This window comes from Rattus norvegicus, chromosome 2 (genome assembly GCF_021556685.1).
Source record: "Rattus norvegicus strain SHRSP/BbbUtx chromosome 2, alternate assembly SHRSP_T2T, whole genome shotgun sequence".
NCBI lineage: Eukaryota > Metazoa > Chordata > Mammalia > Rodentia > Muridae > Rattus > Rattus norvegicus.
Window position 1 is genome coordinate 166,877,821 of NC_141535.1, and position 26,221 is coordinate 166,904,041.

A 26,221-nucleotide genomic window follows, 5' to 3' on the forward strand; every position below is an offset into this window, starting at 1 on the left:
CTCAGTGTCTTCAGGCCTTTCATACTCAGACTCATGCCATTCATTCTCATATCCCATGACCTCAAAAGCCTAATAAGCCAGATTATGAGGGATTCTTTTATTTCTTGTTTAAAGGATGCTTTTCACAATTCAAGCATTGCCGATACAGAATTTTCTCATAATTATGGTTTCTTGTATATAACTCTTCAGTAACGCTCCCTCCTGTGTACATGCTGAGTTGGGATTTTCCTTGTCTTCAGTCTAAGGGTTAGACTTAATGCTTCGGGACATCTTCTAGCACTTCTTCCTCACTCTTTCTCTCCGCATTGATTGATTCTGCTTCAGAGGTGGGGTTTTTAGGTCTTGGGAATGGGTGTTAAGCAAGCTACCAATTTTTATTCTCTATTTGTGTCTGTAAAAAATGGTAAACTAACACTTATTTCTCATCCTCTGTCTTTCATATTGTCTCCCAAATTGGAGGCTAATTTGAAGGACAACACAGACAAGTCCTTTTCTTGTAAGTCTTTCTTTGTCTGGGCAGATTGCTAAGCCTCAGTTGCATGTTTTATTGCCCCCCCTCCAAGACCATAGAACGTCACAACTGCCTATGATCCTAAACCATATGTGTAACTTTCAGAGACTGTGACATATTCTCTACTCCATCAGTCAACTTGGGTTTCTGCTTGTACTTACACAGCACATATGTCTCAGTCTTGGAGGCACACAGCTCTGGGCCACAGAGAGAAAGTTAGTCACCTTGAGTGTCCCCCAAGGGTGCTCCACCCTGATATGGTTCAACCTTGGTTGTGGCTTAGGAGCTAGCTCCCAGTATGTGGTAGAAGAAAAGGGCCTGTGGTGAAGGTTGCAAGTGGATAACACAGGGATTTAGAGTTAAAGCTGGGAGCCAGGAACACTAGGGATAAGACAGAGAGACAGCCAACAGGACCAGATAAGAGGAAGAAGAGGGCTCTTAGCCAGCTATAACAAGCTGGTGCCCCTTCCTGAAGCTTTTGAGAAAAAAAAAAAGGAAGCCTCTATAGCCTTTTCACATTCTCTTGCTTTGAAATGCAGCTAATTCTAAATCTAAATTGAAACTGAGCATGGCTTCTCAGAGGAACCTTCCACCTAAGAGACCACTCCAGCCGATCCCATTGACAGGTAGTTAAATATAAAGCTGTGACAGAGTTAACTCTGCCATGATAAAGATACAAGTTGCTCATGAAAATGTGAGAACGAGAGCTTATTACATGAACAGTATATGAGACATTGCAATGTCAGAGGTAGCAATGGCAGCCAGTGACTAAGTTAGCAGTCAAATTAGTACCTGTCAGCACAAATCAGAGATCTCAGGGATGGGCTCTAACCACACCTAGGGGGATGTTTAGTGTATATTTAGATCATGTTTAGGCTTGTTATCACCTCCATGGTTGACCAGGAAAACTTGGAGAGTATGTGGGTATTTATTGAGTTGACCCAATGTAGCCCAGAGAGTCAACCAATCTCAGGATAATTATCTTGTCATTTGTCCAGTTTTTGCCACAGGCCTATAAAACCCCAGACAAGGAAGGTTTTGACATCTTTTTCTCTCTTGGAAATTCCTCCCACTCTCGAGCTTCCCTCATTATCCCCTCAATTTCTCATTTTTCTCTAATTCTAAATAAAGCTTGTTTCTGCTTCGTATGTTCCCATGAGAGTTCATACTTTTAAACTCTAGTAGTGAGCATGAGAAAATAAATGTGCAGCACTGCTCCAGAGTGACTAACACCTTAGGCCCTTGGATTGTGCATAACTGGGGTGTTAAGGTGTCCATTGTTCTAAACCCCTTCTATCAGTTGCGTGTGCGATTTCTCTCCTTTATGCAATTGCCACTATAGCAGGATAATAAATCATACCCATGGGAACAATGTAATGTGTTAGATTTCTCTTGTGGCTGCTTCATCTTCAGATGGATGAGCCTCAAGTACACCCATTGTAATTGCTGCATAAATGCTCATCCCAACTCTTCTCTGGTTTTGTGGGTCCTTGGGTGCCAGCTATCTTGTGTGACTTTTCCTGGATAGATGAGAGCAAATGTCCATGTATCTTAGGCAGGCCATTAATGACAGACTAAAGAAATGATTCCATCCAATTCTAGCTTGCCAAATCAATTCATTTATTGGGGTTGCTTGTAGAAACATGGCCAATCCAAAGGCAACTGAACCACCAAAAGCTCACACTGCTATGGATGATGGGTTCATGAAAGCAGCATCACTGGAACCCAGTGCCCAACTTGAAGGCTACAAAGAGTGTCCTCATTCTTCAGTCATTGTTTATTGCTCATATAACCCTGAGAATGTGCCTTGTAGGTCTTGTACTTAAATGTAAGTTTCATGAACTTCCTTTGCTTAGTAGACCTACCTTAGTAGGTCTCATTAGCTTCCTAAGTTTTCGTTTTCTCTGCAGGAGGGAATGTTTCAATTAGAAGGAAATAGTTTCATAAAAGGCTGGAATCCCAAGCCAAGATTCTCTCTCTCTGCTACTTAGAAGTGTAAATAGACCCATTGCTAGCACCAGAGACTGGGCTATCATTGTGTTGTTTTGCTTATTAATCATGACCATTACCATAATGTTTTGCCTGGGGGGAAAAGCTATGCTAGACTATTTCCAGTGAGTTGGTGCCTTGCCTTTAAATCTGATGGATGTAAGGTTTCATTACGTTCCTATAGTACATCACTGGGACTAATCCTTCTATGATTGGGCCTTTAAGAGACATTCTAGATTACTGTAATATTTTCCTTTTGATTCTCCTAATACCAAAGGAGCAGTTTTGCATTTCATGTAAGGTCATTTATAATTGGCTCTTTCACTTTTTATATTTAGCATCATAAATTGTTGTCAGAAATTGGAGTTTATGAAACAAAGTCTATAAAAACAGACCCATTCTCAAGTATCGTCTTAGTTAATGATTGGTAAAAATTTTTTCTATTCAATAACATGGAGTTGTTATTTAATCAGAAACATGCCTATAAAAGTGGAGCTTGGGAAAGCAGAGAGTAGATTTTGTGAACAATTTTAGACAAATTATGCCTGGAGCAAGCTATAGTCACTAGCTCTGTGATGCTGGAGCAAGGACCAGGGAACACAGAATGGTTGTTATTCTCTGCATACAGTGTTCATTTGTTTCACTCAATTAACAAATGTATAATTCAGAAAGGCTGAACCATATTACTGACTCTGTAAAGTGCAAAAGAGCCACAAGCCATCTTTTCTTCTCTAAGTGTGGGGCTATGAACTGCACAAATCAAAATTTATCACCATAGGGATGACAAAACAAAGAATTCTAGAAAATGCTTTGTGTCTCTAAGGTTTGTCCCAATTTCTCTCAAAAGATTAGATAAGAGGACTGACGTCAGAACACAAGAACCACGTTTCCTGAACTAGGAGCCTCTACTGTAGTGTTGGAAACTGAGGAGGAATTAATCTGCAGAATTTGAATGTCAACCACGACGCAGTCATTTCTTAGCTTTGAGAATCACTTAAGCTTTACTCTCCTCGGTTTCTCCATCTGTAAAATAGGACACTCACACCACATAGAGGGCTAATGAAAGAGCAAATTACTTTTATACATACCTTTATGTATTTAGAATGATGCTTGATACATATTCAGTATTATTTCATTAGTTATGCAAATTAAACACCTAGAAATTCAAAGATGTACATACGAGGTAAATAAATCAATCTCATTATTTTATTCATTAAATTGCAAGTCATTTACAAATATTTTAATTTATTGAATGCTTATGGACTGCTATACATCCCTTCTAGGTCTTTTCTTATTGTGGTTTAATTCTTTTTGACAACTCTGTATCTCTGACAACTCTGGATTTCTCAGGGGCAAATTTTTCTCTTATTCGACTTGTAAACTTTCTGTTTTCAGCCACATGTTTAGAAATGCTGCATGCAGCTCTTAGGACACTGTTTTTTGGTCAAGGAAAACTACCCAGTTACATGAAAATACTAGATATGAAGTGTCAAATTATGATTGTTACAAGTGAAAGGAAAACTGCTTATAACACAGAAAGTAAATAATGTTAAAGAAAGGGAATTAGAAAAAATAAATGGAAGAATCTAATGAAGAGAGAACATTTGCCATCTTTTTATTGCTTGATGGACTTAGATTTTTTTCAGTCATTCTTTGAATGAGAAATTAATGAATGAATGTTTACATTAAGGGGATAGTAGTTGTGTATTCAGAAATATTTGCTTTCACTATTACCAAAACATTATAGCATGTTTCTTTCTACTTAGACTTTCCAGGTCTTCTTTTGTTCGAGACACAGAGGGGAATTTAATGCTGTACATAAAAAAGTTGAAAGAGATAATATCTTGCATTCAGACTTACACAATTTAAAATGAGAGAAAGATAACCATAGTAGAATATATCACTGACCACGATTAAGTCTTAAATCTTATGGAAAGAAACGGAAAGCCATGAATTATTCTCAAATGTTTGGCTCAAGAAAGAAGTTAGGGAGTTTGGCATTTTATCCAGAAAAGCAGGACTCCATAGGAAGAGATTTTAATGGAGAAGAATCTTAAAGAGTTCAAAGTGTGAAAAAGTACCTTGAATGGGAAAATGATGCCTGAAGAAACTTCCTGTTTTCCAAATGTAGCTTTTGCGTAGATGGCTGTGAGTAATGGACTCATGGTGATAAACTCAACGATTAGCCACATTTTTCCTGTCTTGACAGCCGTCTCCTCCAGTTATCCTTGCCCCCTTTTCATCTGGTGCCTACGGAATTTGCTCTGGGATGACCTCTATAGAATTCCCCTTGCTTTGATCTTTGTAGGTTGAAAGCAAAAATTCCAACCATCTTCTCTCTCTCTCTCTCTCTCTCTCTCTCTCTCTCTCTCTCTCTCTCTCTCTCTGTGTGTGTGTGTGTGTGTATCTGCATGTGGGTGTGTATGCTTTCATATTGGAGATGTTCACTAACTGGCCAGTTAGCTGCTGAGATTTTCCTGCCTTTCCCTGCCAGCACTGGGATCCCAAGTGTGTGCCACCCTAACTTTCCATGTGGGTTCTTGGGTCCTCATGTGTGCATAAGCACTTTGCCCAGTGGACCTTCTTTCCAGTCTTCCACCCTCAGCCATCTTTTATAGAAGGCAGAATTTGTTATTGTTTACAAACGAAGCTTTATTCGGTTTGACCATTCTCTGCAAGTCTAAGAAAGATTCTGCTTATGGCCCCTTGATAGCTCATAAAGGACTCCCAAGCATCCTCTCTTCTGCTTTCTCAGAGACCAAGGCTCTCACTTGCCGACATCTGCAGCCAGTGAGAAAGACTTGTCACAGGTGGGCATTCTGGTGGCAGAAGGTAGAGTAGTCCAGGGTTCCAGACATCGAGACTTAACACAGTTTAGCTTAGCTTTTGTTGTTTTTCAGAATGAGAGCATTATCCATTTAAGTGATCTCTGGCCATGCATATGTAAATGATATCTTGCCCTGTTCGGCAAGTTCAAACAAATGGTGCAGTTTCTTGTTTACTTGATTGCAATAGTGAGGGAGGGATGATGGCCTCAAATAATGTCTTAGGAACAAATGGCAAAGAAAGTCTGGGATTAGCTTCATATAGTGGTTAGCTCTCTTGATGAATTGTCTAGGACCTAAAAAGTAGAGAGAGAGAGGAGCTAAGAGTCTGCAGAGCTATATTTCTCCTCCTTATTGTTTGTTGATATAGCATCCCAGTTCTCTTATGGGGAGTATGAAATAATCAGAATGGTTTCCTTGGCACCAGATCTCTTACTCAGGTAAAGGATGTATGGACTATGCTTTCTGAACATTAAAAATGACCGAGTTCATAGAGGTGTCATGTGCTCTCTAGGACAGTAGGCAGTGCCCTACCGAAGAACTATTGGCAGGCAATAGCTTCTGGGGAAAAGAGAACCGTCATTTGTTTGAGAGTGTGGTAACTGGCAGTGGATGATCAAACCCCCATGCTCATACTGGCAGCACTCATTGGACTTATTTGGCTGTTGACAAACAAACAAAGGTGATATGAAGTTGTAAGGGGACACGTTGGAGGGCATATAAGGGAAGCTGGAGTGGAATGGGGGCTGGATATAATCTTGTTTCATTATACACATAGATGAAATTTTCTAGATAAAAGAAACATTATTTTTAAAAACTGGCCAAGGTCAAATTTCATAGGGGGAGACATGCCAAACACTGACATTTATTATGGTTATTTTAGATTTATTATACTGTCTCGTTTCTCCAATGAAATTCAAGAAAAATTATTTCAGCATGATCGATGCTTCTTAGTACATTTAATGCTTGTGCTTAGGAAGATAATGATGTTATCTTATTTAAGAATTCGTCCCAAGATCTCCCCTTCTTTTAAACTCATCTTGTGAAATTGCAATTTCGTTGTAATATCTAGTATCATTTCTAATAACTGAGTGGACCGCCCAGAAACCTTGGTGTTTATGGGGCATCCACATGTGTTTCTTGCATTTTACTATTTAAGAAAGTAGAGAAATTGGACATGATGTAAAAGAAAGACTACTTACAAGATTGCTTAAAAGAACAAGAAATTTTTTTTATTAGATGAAATGGATAAACCATGTAAGAATTATTGCTATAAGGAAGGTTTGGGGCTATTTTATGTTAGTTCTAAACAGATTTGAGCTTATTCTTTTTTCTTTTTGAGCTGAGTCTTGCTGTGTATCCATGATTGTCTGAACCCTTCAGTCTGGTCACCTCAGTCTCCTGAGTGTGGGATTCCAGGTGTGCTCCTTACACCCAGCTAACTAACTCACTCGATTACTCTATTACAGTACATTTAATTCATGACAGCTGACTTATAAATAAATCACACAATCGACTAGGCATTATTTTTGTGCATGCCTAGTTAAAGAATTTGCTTCCGATAGCAGTCAGTCCCTTAGGTTCTCACAATGCTTGGGGGTATTTTTATCAACTCACCGCTAATGACTTCCTCTCTTGACCTACCTGTTTTTCTCCGTTACACAACCGTTAAATCTGGAGGTTTCTACATTCTGAGTCATCTTTTTTAGCCTTCCTTTGCTTTGTGCCTCACAGTCAAGCCACAGCAGATTTTGACAGTTCTTCGAAACGACTCCCATATGCCTATCTATCTCTCCTTCCTGTCAATGCACCTTAATCAGACTCTCTCCACATGAGTCAGATGCCATCTAAGCTCCCAACTGATCTCCTTGTCTTTCTCGGCTGACATTTACTGTGCAAACCGTCACTGAATCGACCTCACAGAAAACTAAAATAATCTGTAAGGACTTCCATTTGATTGGGCAATGAAGTTTAAATGCCTGAGGGCTTTTAGAGTTATTATGGAAGCCAGCATTATAGCTGAGTGATGGAGGACATGGTTAGCATGTGTGAGCAACTATCCTCAGGACCAAAGTAAATGAAGACATAAGGTGATTAAATGAAAAAAACATCAAAAATATACCAGCAGGTAAGGCATTGTAATGAACCTCAGAGTATCTGTCCACAATTCCCAGCTCATGACAGTCTTGTCCCTTCTCTAATGCTACCTATTTCCTATGCCTTGTACTAATTTGGAGGAAGTCACAGACATTGTATTGCTTAATTTGTATGCATTTCGGCATGCATCACTAGAAGATAAAGCATATAAGCATATTACTATTAGCATGCCTCAAATTATTAATCATTCCTGCCATATGCCAAAGCTTTTTATTTATTTTAAATGGCATATGTACTTACTTCAGTTTGTTGGAAAACAGGCTTTCATTAAAGCCTACGCCATGTGATCAATTAGGATCTTAATATGTAAAACTCCAAGACTCCAAGCCTACATCTTTTTGTTTATTTTTATTTAGTTTTTGTTTCCATTTGCAAGCTCATATGAGGCCAGTTTCCTTGGGCCTGTTAAACAGGTGCAGGAGGGTGGGCTCTCATTTTTATATAGACAGGAAGACTACAACGAACACCTCTGGATGTATTTGGTAACTGATGGGCCCTTGATCTATAGACTAAGACAAATCAACATTTCACTCTTGGATTCTCTTAGTGGAGGGGGTTTCTGTTTGTTTTAAATCCAAAAGCACATGGGCCAACAAAGCAGGACACAGCATTCCATCTTTCAGAATGATCTTGTCAACCTTTTTGCGTATCTGCTTTCCATCTTCTCTCTGAAGACTTGATTCCTGTCTTCGTCCTCATGCCCCACTCTTCTGTCTTCTCCCAGATGTGATCCCTCTCGTGAAACCAACATGGGCTTCTTAGCTATCTGGAAACCCCTCTACATGCATACACCCACGAGTTCATATACAGAAGTGGATATGTGTGCATTTTCAAAAGGTGGCCCACTACACATTCAGGTGCCTACATTTCTCTGCACCTTCTTACTTCCGTACCTTTAACAACTAAGGAAGGACAGGGGAAGGCTGAAGGTGAATAACAGGGAGGATATATTCCTAAGAACAGATCAAGAACAAGGCATTAATTGGGTGGGAGTGGCACTTGTCTTTAATCTCAGCATTTGGGAGGCAGAGGCAGATCTCTGAGTTCAATGCCAGCTTGGTTTACAGAATGAGTTCTGGAACAGCGAGGGCTACACAGAGAAACTCTGTCTCAAAAAACAAACAAGCAACCAAAAAAAAAAAAAACCAACAAAGAAAACAAAACTACACAACAACAACAGCAAAACCAACCTCTCCTACCCCCAAAAAACAACCAACCACACAACCAAACAACCAAGCCAGAACAAGACATTGACCAGGAAATGACCAGCTTGAAACCAGATTATTTTTTTTTAATTTTATTTTTTATGTGTATGAGTGTTTGCTTGCATATATGTCTGTGCACCACATGCATGTCTGGATCCCATTTCCCCAAGGTGTTACATTTCCCCAAGAACTTGAGTTACAGAGGATGGGGAATCACCACATGGGTGCGAGAATCGAATCTTAGACTCTGGGTTCTCTGCAAGAACAGATCTTAACCACTGAGCCATCTCTCCAGGCATGAAATCAGATCTTGATGTGGCAGATATTAAGAGCATGAATTCATTGATTGTGACCATTTTATTTTATTTTTTTATTTTTTAAAGAATATTTTATTTTATTTGAAGATTTATTCATTTATTATATATAAGTACACTGTAGCTGTCTTCAGACACACCAGAAGAGGGCATCGGATCCCATTACAGATGGTTGTGAGCCACCATGTGGTTGCTGGGAACTGAACTCAGGACCTCTGGAAGAGCAGTCGGTGCTCTTAACTGCTGAGCCATCCCTCCAGCCCCTGATTGTGACCATTTTAATAACATAAGGAAGCTTTGCTTTGCTTTCGAGGTATTTGATTTGAATCGGGTATGTGATTTAAATGTGTATGTATGTATGTATGTATGTATGTATGTATGTATGTATGTATGTATGTATGTATGTATGTTTAATCAGCTATTCTGTTCCTGTTAGTGTGTTTCATCACTTCTTATGTTACTTAATATACCAAATTGGGAATTACAGACATCTAGAAAACCATGGATGGGTTTTGATGAAAGCCAGTGTATCTTTATTGTGGGATTTCTATAATTTCTTGTTGGCTTCATTTGAGGTTTGAGGGCTTGCCTCTTGACATTGACAAAACATCCTCTCTGTGTTCTGTTTTTCAGTAGTGTTTCACTCCAGCTGTCTTTGTGGTTGTTCTTCTCATCTGCTTCCTCTTTAACCATTCATTGATACATCTCCTTTAAGAGGATAGCACCTTTAGATCTCACACCTCAAACTGCGTTCACTGGGAGGTCTTCCTTGGCAGAGATTGACAGGTTTTCTCTGACAATTAGGCCTTGTGGAGACCTTGGGAAGGGAGGAAGGAGAGAGTGGGTCTGTAGTTCAAGAGGCAAATGCTTTCCACTTTTATGAGCCTTAAATGGAAAACACTGCTGGTGCTAATGTTCTCTTTAATAATATAACAGGATGGGAAAACAAATATGTGTGCACTGAGCTATGATGATTTTCCTTTCTACTTGAGGTTTAGAAACTACATTCTCTCACTTCACATCATGTAAGCTATTTAATTGTTTTATGCTGGCTATGAGAAAGAAGGAGGAGGAGTGAGAGGGGGAGTGGGAGGGAGAGAGAGAGGGAGAGGGAGAGGGAGAGGGAGGGGGGGAGAGGAGTCTTTAGCTATGTTAACTCACACTTGGCTTATGAACCAACAGCTGGCCTCAGCAGTCAACATCTACTTTTTTGGAGACAAGCTGGTTTCATTTTTTTCCTCTTTTCTTTTTAAGTTTTTAGAAAGGGTCTCACAGGCTGGCTTCAAACTCATGATCTCTTTCCTTGGCGGTTCTCTTGTATGCTGGGATTACAGGTTGGTACAATCATGTCTCCCACAGCCCACTTTCTTTTCATAATAATTTGTGCCTCAAAACCTATGCTCCATGTTAAGGAGCAAATCGCTTCCCGGGATGTTTGCTCTCAATGTGAAATATTTAAGAATATTAATGTATTTTTCTTCTAAATATTAAAAAATTTTTTACTGTACATATTTACCTGCCACTGCAGTATTTCAATATCACATACAATTTGTGCTGTTGGAGGCAGATAACCGGAATCACCTCCATCTCTAATTTTGGAAAGCCCAAAAGCTCTAATAGCTCTTTGGAAATAAGCAATTAATTGTTGTCAACCACAGTTACATTACTGTGCCACACAACAGTTCCTTATTCCTTCTACCAAGCTGCACCCCTGTGCCCATCAATCATCTTCTCTTATCATCCCTCCCCAGCCCTTGCGAGTGTCTGGGAAATGCTAGTCCTCATGCAGTTTCCATGACATCAACCTTTTAAGCTTCCACAGCTGGGTGAGACTCATGGGATTTATCTTTCTATGCTCGATTTATTTCATGTAATATAATGTTCTCCAGTTTTGTCCATGTTGCCCAAAATAACAGGATTTTCGTCTCATCTATAATTCTCCATGTGTGACTCATGTTTTTATTCTCCATCCATCTGAATGGATGCATGATATAATTTCATGGTTTGGTTGCCACATGGAATATGGCAGAGACCATGGGACATAGATGTCCCTTGGACACACTGATTTCTTCTTTTTCTTTTTCTTTTTCTTTTTTTTTCTTTTGGATTTGTACTCAGGTATAGGATCACTGGGTTATATGCAAGTAGAACTTTGTGTGTGTGTGTGTGTGTATACATATATATATATATGTGTGTATATACATATATATATATGTATATACACATATATTAATTTTCAGGTACTCCTGTCCTTGATTTCTCTACACTCGGATGTTGGCTGACCTAGGTACTTGCTTTTATATTAAGTAAAAGAGAGAAAGTCAAAATCATGAGATACATAATCTCTTTTTTTTTGTGATAACCAAGTATTTCCTGGTCAATTCTAATTTGATTGCTAGCTGACATGAAGAGCATATTGATTAGTTATGTGCCTTGTAAAATTTATTTTCACAGTTGCCATGTACTTTCAGATCGTGCTGAGATTAATAATACACAGAATGTTTCAGTCATAGCTGTAGTTATACCCAGGGCTGCTGAAGAGATGATGAGTTTGGAGAAGTCTGTGGTTCTCTATGTAGCCATTTGAGATTCAATTTCTGTTTAACACGTTATGTGAACTAGCCCTTGCCTTGCTTTCTAATATCATTGCATGATTCTGATACTCACTTAACTAGCATGTTTCCGGGAAAGAGGAAATTTGTAGTTGGACTTCTGGATGAGTCTGTTGTGAAGCAAATTAAAAACTCTGAACTCTCATTGGGACTGATGAATATCCATCTGCCCATTCTTCCAGATATTCCCTTGGAACCATTATAATGCATATAGTGTTATACATATACTTACATATATACTACTGTTTTTAATTTTAGTTTATTTTTTTAATTAGTGACTTTTTTTATTGGATATTTTCTTTATTTACATTTCAAATGTTATCCCCTTTCCTGGTTTCCCCTCCAGAAACACCCTATCCCATCTCCCTCCCCCTGACTCTGTGAGGGTGCTCCCCCACCCACCAACTCACCCACTCCCTCCTGCCTCCTTGCCCTGGAATTCCCCTACTCTGGGACATTGAGCCTTCAGAGGACCAAGGGCCTCTCCCCACTGATGCCCGACAAGGCCATCCTCTGCTACATATGCGACTAGAGCCATGGTTCTATCCCTGTGTACTCTTTTGTTGGTAGTTTAGTCCGTGAGCTCTGGGGTGTCTGGTTGGTTGATATTGTTGTTTTTCCTGTGGGGCTGCAAACCCCTTCAGCTCCTTCAATCCTTTCTCTAACTCCTCCATTGGGGATCCTGTTCCCAGTTCAATGGTTGGCTGTGAGCAGTCTCCTCTATATTTGTCAGACTCTGGCAGTGCCTCTCAGGTGACAGCTATATCAGGCTCCTGTCAGCATGCACTTCTTGGCATTCGCAATACTGCCTGGGATTGGTGATTGACTGTATGTGGGATGGATCCCCAGGTGGGTCAGTCTCTGGATGGCCTTTCCTTCAGTCTCTGCTCCACATTTTGTCTCTGTATTTCCTCCCATGAGTATTTTGTTCCCCCTTCTAAGAAGGACTGAAGCATCCACACTTTGGTCTTCCTTCTTCTTGAACTTCCTGTGCTCTGTGAATTGTATCTGTTATCCTCACGCTCTCCCTAGCCATGTTGATGTTGCTGTTTACAGACATCATTTACTAAAAGATACATGGAACTTCAAACACCATTTCTGTGACAAGATCAAATCAAATGGAACCTTGTCTGGGGCAATGCATTTTGCAGGCTTTTCACAGGATCATAAGCATGTTGAGATTTGTTTATTCTCTCCATTTGCCATTTTCAGTGTGTTAGCATTTACACGAGTTAGTGAGTTTGTTAGTGTCTTAGCATGAGTCAAGGTAGGCAGCACAGTGCCAGGAAAAGCTCCAGTTTGTGTCCCTCTGCACAACACAGAAAAACACACAGAGAAAGTGCCAGATTCTCTCAAGAACGACCTTGGAGAAGTGACGCTTTATTAAATGTGAGCCTATAAGTACATACTTCTGAAATACCCGAGTGACAAGACGAGAAGAATATCTACAGCAGTCTCATGTATTGTATCCCAAAGTTCAGTTGTCGTGGTGAGACATTAGTAAGACAACAGATAGGGAGACATGGAAGTCTGGCTTCATCCCCACATCAGGGTTATCCATATCGTGAACACATGTGGAGCCTGTCTTCATTAACAGTTATTAAGTATTCGTTCTTTATAAGATGGGAAGCACACTGGTATGATGTATAAAATTAGCCGTGCTTAGCACAAGAAGCTGTAACATCCACGGTGGTAAGCCCATGTTCCTAGTGTGGCCCACCATGGCAGGCTGCTGTGGAAATCAGCTCTTGTTTCTCTTTTTGGGTGGCTGTTACCCTCTTGGAATTGTTTTCTTTATTAGTTAGTATGTAATGACTGGGAATGCTGGTTTGGATTGCTTTGCAGCCTTCTTTTTTTGTTTTTGTTTTTGTTTTTGCTTTTGTTTTTTTTTTTTTTGAAAAAAAATAGGTGTTTCAATCTCATTTTGTTTGTTTAGTTCTTAATTTTAAAGAAATTTTACTTATTTTAAGTGTATGAGTGTTTTGTTTACGTGTTTTAGAAAAATTAGCTGGTTACATATAAGGCTTTAATGTATGAGAAGCACAGATATGACTTCATCTTAGAATGGGAGATGTTGTATATAGTAGATGGGAAAACAACTTTGACAGCAAGGCCGATTCAGGAAGCAAAACCAAAATGTTTTCAAAGGCTAGCAAATAATCAATTTGTCAGAATTAGTTACCGTTTTAATTGAGTTTCATGAAGCAAATGAGTCTAGGCAGCTGTCAGATTTGCCTCTTCAATGCTAGCCCAGAACGGTCTGAGCAGCGTCTCCTAGTTCGTCTTTATTCTTGTCAATTTTCTCTTATCAGATTCACCTTATCGAGAAAAACAAAATTGGCAGGAATTCTTTGTAAACACTAAATATGAACAAATATCACTGTGCAAAAGACCAGTTTTCAGTGGCATCGCTCCTTCAGATGTAAACAAACAGGAGGTTTGCTCCTTCCGAATCGTAGTTTATGTGAGCTGAAAAGCTGCCTCGTCTCATCCGAGGGATGCATTTTTAAGGAGATTTTTTTCGTAGATTAGGCAATATTTCACTCCTAGTTTAAATTTTTTAGTGTAAATTCTTAAGGGAAAAATTAGATTGTTTTATCTTCATTTTGTTTGCTTAGTTTTTAATTTTAAAGACCTTTCATTTTAAGTGTGTGAGTGTTTCGTTACATGTATGTGTACCACCCGTGTGCCTGGGACCCAGGGAGGACAGAAGGGGGCATTGGATCCCTGACACTGGAAGTATGTACTGTTGGGAGCCACTGTGTAGGGGCTGGGAATTGAACCTGAATCCTTTGGGTGAGTAGCAGTCCTCCTAATCCCTGAGTCATCTTTCCAGCCCCTCTTCCTGTGTTAGATTTCTCTACTTAATATAAATTCAGTCTACAAATCAGAACTTCACAGGATATAAAAATACTTGTCTTTTTCTGTTTGTTCATTTGAGTGCTTTTTAAAACTCACTGCAGGAAGGTGGGTGTGTCTCGGGCAGAGTCTATTTTTATGCAGCTCTGCTTGTTCAAATTATAGAAAGTGAATTTCTTTCCCTAAAAATAGGCTGTTGGTTGCCTAGTGCCTTTATCCAGAGCCTTTCTATGAGACAGTGAAGCTTTTTAACATTGTATCCTAAGTACTTCCCAGCATTGAACATTGAACAGAGAGACAACACTACGTCTTTCCGTGTGAATCTGTAATATGTAAGAACCTAGAGATCCGTCTTGAGTTGGCGCCCATTGATAGCGATTTAAATGTGAAATTGTGGGGTGGAGGTGAGTTAGAGCAGCTCACAGACACAAGAACTGAGAGCCCATGCTGCTCGGTAGATGTTAGACACAGAGGAGCATTGTTACATTTCTCATCATTCCTCAACTGCCCTGCTAGTCATGTGAACCTGCTTATTGGTTGCCATGGCAGCATGGAACACAAGTGAAATTGATGGCTTGCTTCATGATGTGACACAGTTCCCAAGTGGTATATGTGCAGGACGGGGAGAACACATTCCTCCTCTCCCTCCCCCTCCTCCTCTCCCTCTTCTTCTCCCTCTCCCTCTCCCTCTTCCTCTCTTTCTCCCTCCCCTTTCCTGTCTTTTCTTCTCTCCTCTCTCTCCTCTTCAGAATTTTGCTTTCTGTAGCTCCCTGAAGGAAGAAGCTGTGCCTGTATTAACAGGCACCACAGATGCTGTGGTGTCTGTCTAAGATTGGTCTTCTTATGATGAAGTTACCTTCCTCACTAGATGGTAGGAAATCAACTCCGCAGCATCACAAATACGCAAAGGTTTATATAGGACAAAACCCCAGAGCACATTTCCCATGTGAGTTTCTCTGACAAACAAGCCCGAATGTTTTGTATTTTCTTATGCTTGGAGTGCTTCGAGTAAATTTGACTCTGTGTCTGCCTTTTGAAATTAATTGTTGAAAGTAAGACCTATTTTCTACCTGTATTTTTTTTTCAACAAGCAAGTGAGATGTTCAATCAAATAATTGAAAGTCAGAGGAACTCTGCCAGGAAACTGCCAGCCATATAAAAGAAAGAATTTTCTTCTGGGATTTCCATTTCACCTGCCTGTTATGCTAATGTAATGCAAGGCATTATGGTAGATTTTCTACCAGATGCAGAATTCATGATCCATGGTTAGTACAGTTAAACCAAAGACAGACACTAGCCAAAAGCAAAGAGGCATCTGGTGGCTTGCTCCTGACAGCTCTTTTATAAGTTCCTCTCCCCTTGGCATAGCTAACACTTTACTGTGCTTGCTTTTCTCAATACAAGGTAGTCCTTTGTTGAAGGTCTGTACATAGTCAAATCCAAATTGAGTTACAGCATTCAGCAGAGTTGATTCATTAAGGGCTGCTCGCCACAACATACTAGCCTTTGGGTAAATCATTGTGCAGAATTTCTGTTTATCTACATACTTTCTTGAATATTCAAGCTTCCCCCCTTAAATTTGGGTTCAAAAGATGACAGTTGTTTAAGGTTTGAGCAAGGTGTGGGGGTACACATCTTTAACCCTCCTAGATAGGAGGCAGAAGTGGGTGAATCTCTCTTCTATTTCACAAGTTCTAGGACAGGCAGGGTTGTATAGACAGATTCTGGATCAAAAACTTTAAACTAAAACCAAATAGATTGATTGAAGTCAGTAAGACTCGAGAGGAGATGGGGAGATAATTTAGTTGGTACAATGTTTGCTGTGCAATTTTCATGAAGGCTTGGAGTTGCATGTTTAATTGCCATATAAAAGATGGTAGTGAGTATACATCTGTAACCCCAGAAAGTGAGTGTGGGGCGGAGGCAGAGGCTCACCAGCCAGCCAGCCTCAACCAATCAGAGACAGAGGCTCATCAGCCAGCCAGTCTGGACCAATCAGAGATAGAGGCTCATCAGCCAGCCAGCCTAGACCTATCAGAGACAGAGGCTCATCAGCCAGCCAGCCTAGACCTATCAGAGACAGAGGCTCATCAGCCAGCCAGCCTCAACCAATCAGAGACAGAGGCTCATCAGCCAGCCAGCCTCAACCAATCAGAGACAGAGGCTCATCAGCCAGCCTGTCTAGATTCATCTATGAGCTCCAGGTTCAGTGAGAGATTTTTGGAAACACTAACAGGGAGAGTGACAGGAAAAGATACTGAAGTCAGTCTTTAGCTTCCACATTGACCTATACATATGAACGAATATACCTCCATGCATGTGTACACATGCAAATTAATACATATATACATATACATATATCTATATATCTATATATCTATATATCTATATCTCTATCTATCTATCTATCTATCTATCTATCTATCTATCTATCTATCTATCTATCTATCTATCTATCTATCTATATCCATATATACATCTATATATAGATAGGTAGATATATATCTCCCCTCCACAAAGAATGTTAAGATTCTGACTCATTAAACAAGAAATACATACATGCACACCTATGTTCATGCAGACTAGTTAAGAATGAAGAAAGAAAAATTGGTATATACCAATGTACAGGTTTATCTAACTTGGCTGGTTTATGCTATAACATGTGGATGATGGGAGTTCACTGTCGGTGTAGGTGAGAACATCCTCATTATAGTCTTCCTTCAGCTTCCCAGCATGCTCTATTTCAGTTCTCATTCTTTTAATGATTTACCCTGATGTTCTGCTCACTGGCATTCGGTCCTTTTGGTTCGATGTGAGAGAATGGCAAAGTTTTCAGATAAATCTATTTTCAGAGTTTTTCACACGGGCATGACACTTCTTTTTTTTTTTTTTTTAAGAATTTTATTTATTTTACGTATGTGAGTACACTGTAGAGTGAGTACACTGTAGCTGTTTTCAGACACACCAGAAGAAGATTTCGGATCCCTTTACAGATGGTTGTGAGCCACCATGTGGTTGCTGGGAATTGAATTCAGGACCTCTGGAAGAGCAGTCGGAGCTCTTAACCGCTGAGCCATCTCTCCAGCCCGGAGCATGACACTTTAACTTCTATTGGCTTCATATTCTCTTTGGTTCCAGCAGTGCACTCCAACTGTACTGTCCAGTGTCGCTCAGGGACCCAGGCCACTTCATACCAGCCCAAAGGAGGACACAGGCCACTTCACCCCGCTTCATACCAGTCCGCAACGCCAGTGCAAACAGTGCCTGTGAGCACCGTGAGAAATACCCCGAGCATTTTTGCAGAGCACTTTTGCCCACTGAGTGTAATAAAGCATTTCTTCTCCAGCTCCTGCTCCCTGGCTCTTTAAACTCAAGTCTTATGACTTTGCCTCCGTGCATTTTTCCTTGCTGTTCTGGCCTGAAGTTCTTTGTACTTCTGCTGAAACTCTTGTAATCAACACTAATTGCACGCAGAATCATTTAACGTTTTATGCAAATGTAAACAAATGCTTCTTTTGCCTCAGACGGGAGACAGTACCCAAAAGATAGTATCAGGATGGCTGAGAGCATGGTGCTCTGAAGACAGCTTTTACTTCCCGGTTAGAATCCCGAGTTCTCCTCTTTGTGAGAAGAAGGGAGCCCAGAGGAGTCACCTGCCTCTTCCTTATCATAGCTCAGTTTCTTCGTTTAATTTCTGCTGCTTTGTCTGGACATTGTCTGCAATTAGTTGTTTAAGCCTATTACTTTGACAATATAAATAAACTCACCCAAGTCCTTGATGTGCCTAGTTTTGAACACACACCCGGATAGGGTGTGGTTTTGTGGAAAACGGAATTGGTTTTCTGCAGACCTCTAATGGCTCTCAGAGCCACGCCATGAGCAGAGGCTTCCTGGGTTTAGGTGCAGTAAGAGAACATAAGTCACTTAGAAGATATCTTTTTTTCCTAAAGACAAAATGATTGCTACCAAAGGAAAATAGAATTAAGGGGGAAAGCTCCTGAAGGAAATATATCTAAAAATATCTATCCCATCTCTTTAAAAAGTTTGGCAGGAACACCTGGATTTTTCTGAGTGTAATTTTAGTTAGGTAAACATTGAAAAGATATATTTTTTCTAAAAAAGGAAAGAGTACTTTTATGGAGAATGATGGTTGGCAGTCCTCTTCAACAGTAAACTGTTTTTTAAAAAATGATTCTTCTTGTACTGTAGAATAAGAAAGTATGAGTTTAGTCAGGGCCAGTGACATGCCTGGGCTGGGTTGGTAAAGGTGCCTTGTGCCAACCTTGATGATCTGAGTTCTATTTCTGGGGCCCATATGGTGAAAGAATAGAGTTCATATCTGAAAGTTGTCCTTTGACCTCTACGTGTGGAGGGTGTCATGCACATGCATTCGTACCATATGCATGCACCCAAATAAAGTAAATTAATAAAATAGTACGTACCATATGCATGCACCCAAATAAAGTAAATTAATAAAATAGTAAGAACTCGAACAGTAATGGTGATTGGTGTCATTATTGCTTATCTGAAAACATTTACCCACAATGGGCTTCTTTCCAGGATGCCCATTTAAGAATGGAGACACAGATTGGCACTGCGGGTACTTTACCATGCAATGCTTAAGTGTTTGCTTTAATGCGTGCACTAAACAAGCCCATTAAAATATCATCTGGGGTTCACAGCTTTGTGGAATGGGCTTTATTAGGCTTTAAAAATTGGTGAGCTATCTTGAAAGCACACAGAACTGTATTTGGTAAATACCTAAACCAGCTGCCAGGCTGATAATGCTGACTTTCAGGGACTATAAGGGATAAGAATTATACCAATATCCTTGGTATATTGAATGGGGACTCAGAGGAAAACTATGACAAAATTCTGAGATGGCTTGGAGATTATAATTTAACAACTACATAAGCCATTGCTATACAAGGGCAAAGATATAAGGACGTGCATTACTCTAGCCAGAGAGCAACATAACTGGGTAAAACACATTATCCAAGGCCTTGCAGTCTGACTGTACATCCCTAGGTATGCATAGGCATAAACTTGGCACATGGTAATGTATTCACCAAGTACATGTTTGGCCCGGAATAACATCGGTGGCATGATTTCCCAGAAGAGGAACTGGTCCTCAGTGGTGATGTTGGTCAAACTTGTCCAGCACAGCAGATTGTCAGAGAACTGGCGAAATCATCAGAATATCTCATGACTCAAAATTAGATTATATAGAACATTTTAGAACACACTGTAGGAAACAGTCAAATGGGACGGCTATAAAAAATAGGTCCTCTGTCATTCTTTCCAATTTCTAATTGCTCATGCTTTCATGAGGTTTAAAAATATCAACTATAAAATATAATTCTTATAAAGATGCTGACAGGGCTTAAATTCATGAGAGCTTATGATCAAACATGAACTCATTCAACATTCACGGCTTTTATTATAGTTTGGATAATAATTCTCCCATATGTTCTTTCTCCCATGTTAAAGGCTTGGCCCCCAGTTTGTGGTACTGCTGGAAGGTAGGTATTGGATGTCTGAGTTCAAGGCCTGATTGTTCTACAGAGCAAGTTTCAGGATAGCCAAGGGCCACACAGAGAAACCCTGTCTCAAGCAGCAACAACAAACCAAACCAAACCAACGAAACCAAAAAAAAAAATAAATAAATAAAAAGTTTGTCCTTAAGAGTTAAATTCTAAATGTTTATTTTAGTATAGTAAAAATTGAAAACATTTCATTTACTCATGAATATTAATATAGTTGAACATGAATATATGGTGGTGATAATGACAACTGGCCTCCAGCCAGTTTAAACTTGGCCCACAGTTTGGCAGACTTTAGTCCCTAGCTGACTGACGTCATTGCTTTTGGACTTGTAGGAAGGCAATGGTACAGGGAGGAGGAAGCTGAGAAACTGAGAAGAGTAGTGAGGCTCCAAATCCCTTTCTCTGGCCTATCCCGATCACTTAAGACCTAAGTCCCATCTTCTAAGGTTTCTACCACTTCAACACTGTTAGCCTGGGAACTAAGTCTCTGCTAGATGGGCCTTTGGGGGAAGCATTCAGATCTAAAATAAAGACTGTATGCCATATAATTAGGTCTAATCTGTGGCTCAAGGCCACAAACATCTTAGGATAGCTAGGACTGTGGTCCCATTTGTTTGTAAATAACATATGTCATGCTTCAATGTTGGTGTACAGTATTTTATTAATCTCTCTACCAACTTTATAACATAAATAAGTCATAGCTTACAGGTGACCAAACACAGTCAGTGACATGCAGGAATGCCTACCAAGGTTGCCGTCTAACAAGTATAGACCAGTGGTTTGACTAAATTCCTGAGCTCAGGTTTACTTCACTCTGATTATTAAGTATTACTTTTTTCTTGGTCAAAAACAGTGATATTAAGCAATGTGCTAATTAACTTTGCTACTTTTTTTTTTTGAGTTCTGTAACAAGCCCCTAAAGTCTCTATAGCTTTGTCACAGATCCAAAATGTAGCTGATGTTTCACATTGGATCTCATTCGTTCTATAGAGTTCCTCTATCTTATTTCAGGTTCACTCCTGCAGTACTGCAGTCCAGCACAATAGACTTTATAAGCCAACAAAGTAATAAGAGTCTGCAGGACCCAAACCCAGGAAGAAAACAAGAGCTAGTCCCCGGGTCTGTAAAAACACCACGCTGACTTCTCTTTCCTCAAGAGCGAGAGACTCTGCTGGCCACATGCTTGCATGTGTCCGTGGGAACTGGGGATATCAAGGGTGGGGTCGCCTGAATTGGACGATCTGCTGTTAGCAGAAGCTGGAAATGTTTAGGACTACATCTGAGTCACAGGGCTTTGAACTATGGATTTATTCTGACAGCTGCTTTTAATTAAAGCAGCTTGGCCTGCTTGGATTCTGGCAGGTCAGCTGTTCAGACAGCTCCCATTCTTTGGAACGGTTCTGACTTTCCCAAGCTTTTGCTCAGCATCTTGGATTTTGTTTTCATTTCCATTTTCAGATTTATAATCGCTTGGATACCAATTGCTGCGGATTCAGACCTCGCAAGGAAGATGCCTGTGTACAGAATGGACTGAGGCCAAACTGTGAGGACCAAAGTTCTGTGACTTTAGCACACATTATCCAGCGAAAGAATGACCCAAGGCATTTGGTCTTCATCAACAATAAGGGCTTCTTTGACAGAAGCGAAGACAACTTGAACTTCAAATTGTTGGAAGGCATCAGAGAGTAAGTGTTGTGTTTATTGTGGAAGTCCCATCCCACTCTCTAGATTGTTCTGGAATTCGCTGTGTAGCTCAGGCTTTCCTGGAACTTGTTGTCATTCAAGCTGACCTTAAACTTGCAGTCATCCTCCTGCTTCAGCTTTCAGGGGGCTAGAATTGCAGGAAGGATCTGGTATGCCCAAAACGAAGAGTACATTTTCTAATTGAGTGACATCTTGGAAGACCACGTATATGTTAATAATTAGTAATGTTTTGTGAAAACTCGCACCTTGTGTTAGATATATTTAATTTCTAAAGAAACTATAAGTGTGGGAATAGAGATGCAGACAGTACATCTACACCCACACAGCTCCTGCCACAGTCTGCCATCACTGCCATGGTCAACTTTCATTGTGAAGACCCATGTGGGTGAGGTTGGACATATGCAGGGCTGTCAGGAGGATGATAATAAGGTGACAGAGGCTCCATTGTGAGAGCACAGGATTGAACATGGCAGGAACAATAGAAATGTCTAAATCTGTAATCAACTATTTGGCCTGTCCATGGAACTAATATGCATGGTAAGATGCTGGATTCATGATTAACCCATGACTATTATGAATATAGTTAGGAAAGAGCTCTCTGAAGGGTAGGGCACCAGAGGACAGCTGGCCCTTTAAACTGGGTAGGAGGGCTTTTGAGTACTCAGAAGTCTTTTTGGCAGACACACTATGGGGCTGGGTCTTGAAAACTACAAAGGAGGGGCTGCAGGAAGCTAGACAAAGAAGAATTGTTGTACTCAAGATTGGCCCCAAACTCAGAGGTGACTCAAACCATTTGGGAGACATTTGGTAGGACTTAGAAAGGATATAGAGTAAACAGGGAGGCAGCATTGAGCTAAAGAGCTGTGCTGTAGAAGTAAGAACACAGTGGGTCTTGTGGGACACTCAAGCATTTGTGGATAGTACAGACGCATATTGATGGCTTCTGGTGGGGAAGCAGGGGGAAGAGTGGTGGGGAGGCCTGGAGGGGCATTGGGGAGAAGGACTCAGTTTTCTTTAGAGGGCTGGCCATGGGAAGTTTGACCGTGCTTCAGTGAATATATGGGCAACAGAATTTGAACTTTTTTTTCTTTTTTTCTTTTTTTTTATCATAATAAATATTCTTTTTTTCTTTTTTTTATTATTAACTTGAGTATTTCTTATATACATTTCGAGTGTTATTCCCTTTCCCGGTATCCGGGCAAACATCCCCCTCCCCTTCCTTATGGGTGTTCCCCTTCCCACCCTCCCCCCATTGCCGCCCTCCCCCCAACAGTCTAGTTCACTGGGGGTTCAGTCTTAGCAGGACCCAGGGCTTCCCCTTCCACTGGTGCTCTTACTAGGATATTCATTGCTACCTATGGGGTCAGAGTCCAGGGTCAGTCCATGTATAGTCTTTAGGTAGTGGCTTAGTCCCTGGAAGCTCTGGTTGCTTGGCATTGTTGTACATATGGGGTCTCGAGCCCCTTCAAGCTCTTCCAGTTCTTTCTCTGATTCCTTAAACGGGGGTTCTATTCTCAGTTCAGTGGTTTGCTGCTGGTATTCGCCTCTGTATTTGCTGTATTCTGGCTGTGTCTCTCAGGAGCGATCTACATCCGGCTCCTGTCGGTCTGCACTTCTTTGCTTCATCCATCTTGTCTAATTGGGTGGCTGTATATGTATGGGCCACATGTGGGGTGAACTTTTTTTTCTTTTGCTTCTTCCTTTTTCAGGGAAGGAGCAAGTTCGCAAGGTTGGGAGGGCGGAGTTGGAAGGATTGGGAAGTGAATGTGATCTGGGTGCATGATGTGAATTTCCCAAATAACCAATAAAAATATGTTGAATAAAAAGTGTAGCTGGAGCTGGCTACAAAGTCTGATCAGTCCCACCTCAGTTATGGAAGCCATGAGTAAATTTCACAGAAAGTGGAGCCATACTTGTTCCCATGTTAGTTGGGAATAAGATTCCAAAAGGAATTAGGTTTGATTGGAAGCTTAAGAGCTTGGGGCTGGGGATTTAGCTCAGTGGTAGAGCGCTTGCCTAGGAAGCTCAAGGCCCTGGGTTTGGTCCCCAGCTCCGGAAAAAAAGAACCAAAAAAAAAAAAAAAAAAAGAGCTCACAAGATAGTGACAGCACCGCCCACCCCAGAGCTGAACATCAGGATAACAGCCCAGTAAGTCTGAAGCTAATGGTAGAACTCATCACTTCCAAGCCTATAGCCACTGTTTTTCCTTTGTGGCAACTTGTGTTTGCATTCTAATGTTAATACCCCTCCTCCCATGCTAATACTCTTACTGGCATGGGGCTCAGTGTGTTTCATATCCACATTTCAATCATTTCCTCCCAACTTTGTACTTAGATAACATGGATTTTGTAAACTCTCAACACTTTCCTGTGGGTTTTGAGAGTGCCAGGAGGCTCCCCCCCCCAGCCTTCCCTTGTTGCTGCTCTTTAGGGCTCTGTCAGTTGAAGGCAGAATGCTTGGCAGATTCTCTCTTTTAAATGTCTGAGCCAAGGAAAATTTATGCATAGGGAAATTCACATTCCTAAGACATCTCTTATTAAGTTGATATTACAGGGACTTAAATTTCTTTGCAGCACTGAGAGTGCCGAGGGCATACATCTATCTATCTTAAACATTCACAAAAATATGAATACTTTTATTTATTCTTTCAAAGAAGATTAAACCTTAACTGCATTATGGGGTATAATGGATTTAAGGGTAAATCTCCTTTAAACATATAATTCACACATTAATAAGCAAAAGTGAAGTCTTTGTTAGGCTTAGAGTCACACACTGATATTTCCTTTAACCAAGGCAATGTAAAAACCAATAGCAGAATAATGGTTTTTCTTTTCTTTTATGAACAGGACTTCTAGTCATTGAAGAGTCTGGCAGTTTTATTCTCATCTCATGCATGCTGCCTAAGCTAACTTGGTTGAAAGGCTATAGAAATAATAATTATGGATATTAATACATTATACAACAAAACACTAAGACATAGCCCACAAGACTGCACAGTACATGCTTTAAGGGGACTCAGAGCACACAAGATTATTTACTCTGTCCAGCTCAGCAATCTTTGGTCTCTGTCATCACCAGGATTCTTGACTCTGGATCCCTAGTGTCTAATGTGTCACGTGTCTTGTCCCCAAGTGTGTCTTTAAATATATGTCTTTAAGTATATGTTCTTGCCCTGATGTTTTTAGGGTGCAACTAAATTTATTTGAAAGTCACTTTGAACCCCAGTGATTATATGGCACAGGTCTTCTGCAAGCTAGAAGAGGCCAAGCTGGAGGTGTAGCAGAACCTAACCTATGAGCAGAAATTTTCTAAGACCTTGTGACACTATACATGCTAGACCCTGGTTCTAGTCTAGTTTATATATATATAATCAAGTTCAATGAAATCTCTCAATTATTCAGTCAGGTTCTTCTTAAGTGACTTCAGGATGTCCAGTGAGGTGTCATTGAATATCCTTGCTCAGTAGTTTTGCTGACTTTGTTTGAAAACAATTGGCAGCTTTCTGTTATTGTAAGTAATGACTGAAGTGATCATCATACAAAATGGGAAGATTTACTGTGACTTACAACTTTAGGGATTTCAGGACATAGCCACCTGGCTCTGCTTCTTTGATCTTTTAGTGGTACAGTACACTGTGGTGGTACTAAATGCTACTGTATTTATATTAGCCATTTCCTTTCCCTTAACCAATGCAGTGTAAATGACACTAGTAGAGTAATGGTTTGCTTTCCTTTATGAACAGGACTTTTATAGCCAAGGATGGGGAGGTCCTTTTCACCAATGACCAGGAATTGAAAGAGAGAACGAGGAAGGGGTGGAGTCCTAACATCTCTTTTAAGGCGTGCCCCAATGACACCATCTCCCACTACCCCTCGCCTCCTAAAAGGTTCACCACCCCCCAGACATAATATCCCAAGGACTAAGTCTTTAATGCATGGAGATTTGGGAGACATTCAAGATCATTCAAGACATAGAGCATCATGTAATACTCCACTCAGGAAAACACTGGCCTTGCACCTAACCATGTCTATTGTTCTTACTCAGCTTGTGCCATGTTTGTGAGACATTCTGGGTGCAAACTCCTTGACCTTTTGACATTTATACACACCCCTACTTCCTCCTCTTCAGTGTTTCCTAAGTCCCAGATGTGGGAGTTGTTTTGTAGATGAATCCATTTGAACTGGACTATACATGCCAGGATGCCTCAATTCTATAATTGGAACCAGAGGAAATTCTTCCTTTAATTGAGTTTTTTTTTTAATAATTTCTCTTTTGCTCTATCACAAGTCTGAGGTCATCACACTTTAAACCTAACTGCTGCTCAGGGAGGATATTCCACTGAAACCACACATGTTTTGCTTCTCACCATTTTTTTCCCTCAAACTCCACCTTGTTACTGATGAGAGCAGACAAAGGCTTTCGGTAGGAGACATGGAGCTTAAGATGACGGGAAATACATCTTCAGACCTAATGAGATCTTAATTCTATGCCTCTCTTCG

At 40.4% G+C, this 26,221-nt stretch overlaps 1 protein-coding gene across 1 annotated transcript in view; it reads left to right on the forward strand.

Moving 5' to 3' along the window:
* The window catches only part of Gask1b (golgi associated kinase 1B), a 56,546-nt gene that overhangs the window by 28,137 nt on the left and 2,188 nt on the right, over nt 1-26,221 (forward strand). The window contains 1 exon segment of the mRNA NM_199105.2: nt 21,477-21,703. Within this exon segment, the coding sequence (NP_954536.1) occupies nt 21,477-21,703 (227 nt within the window).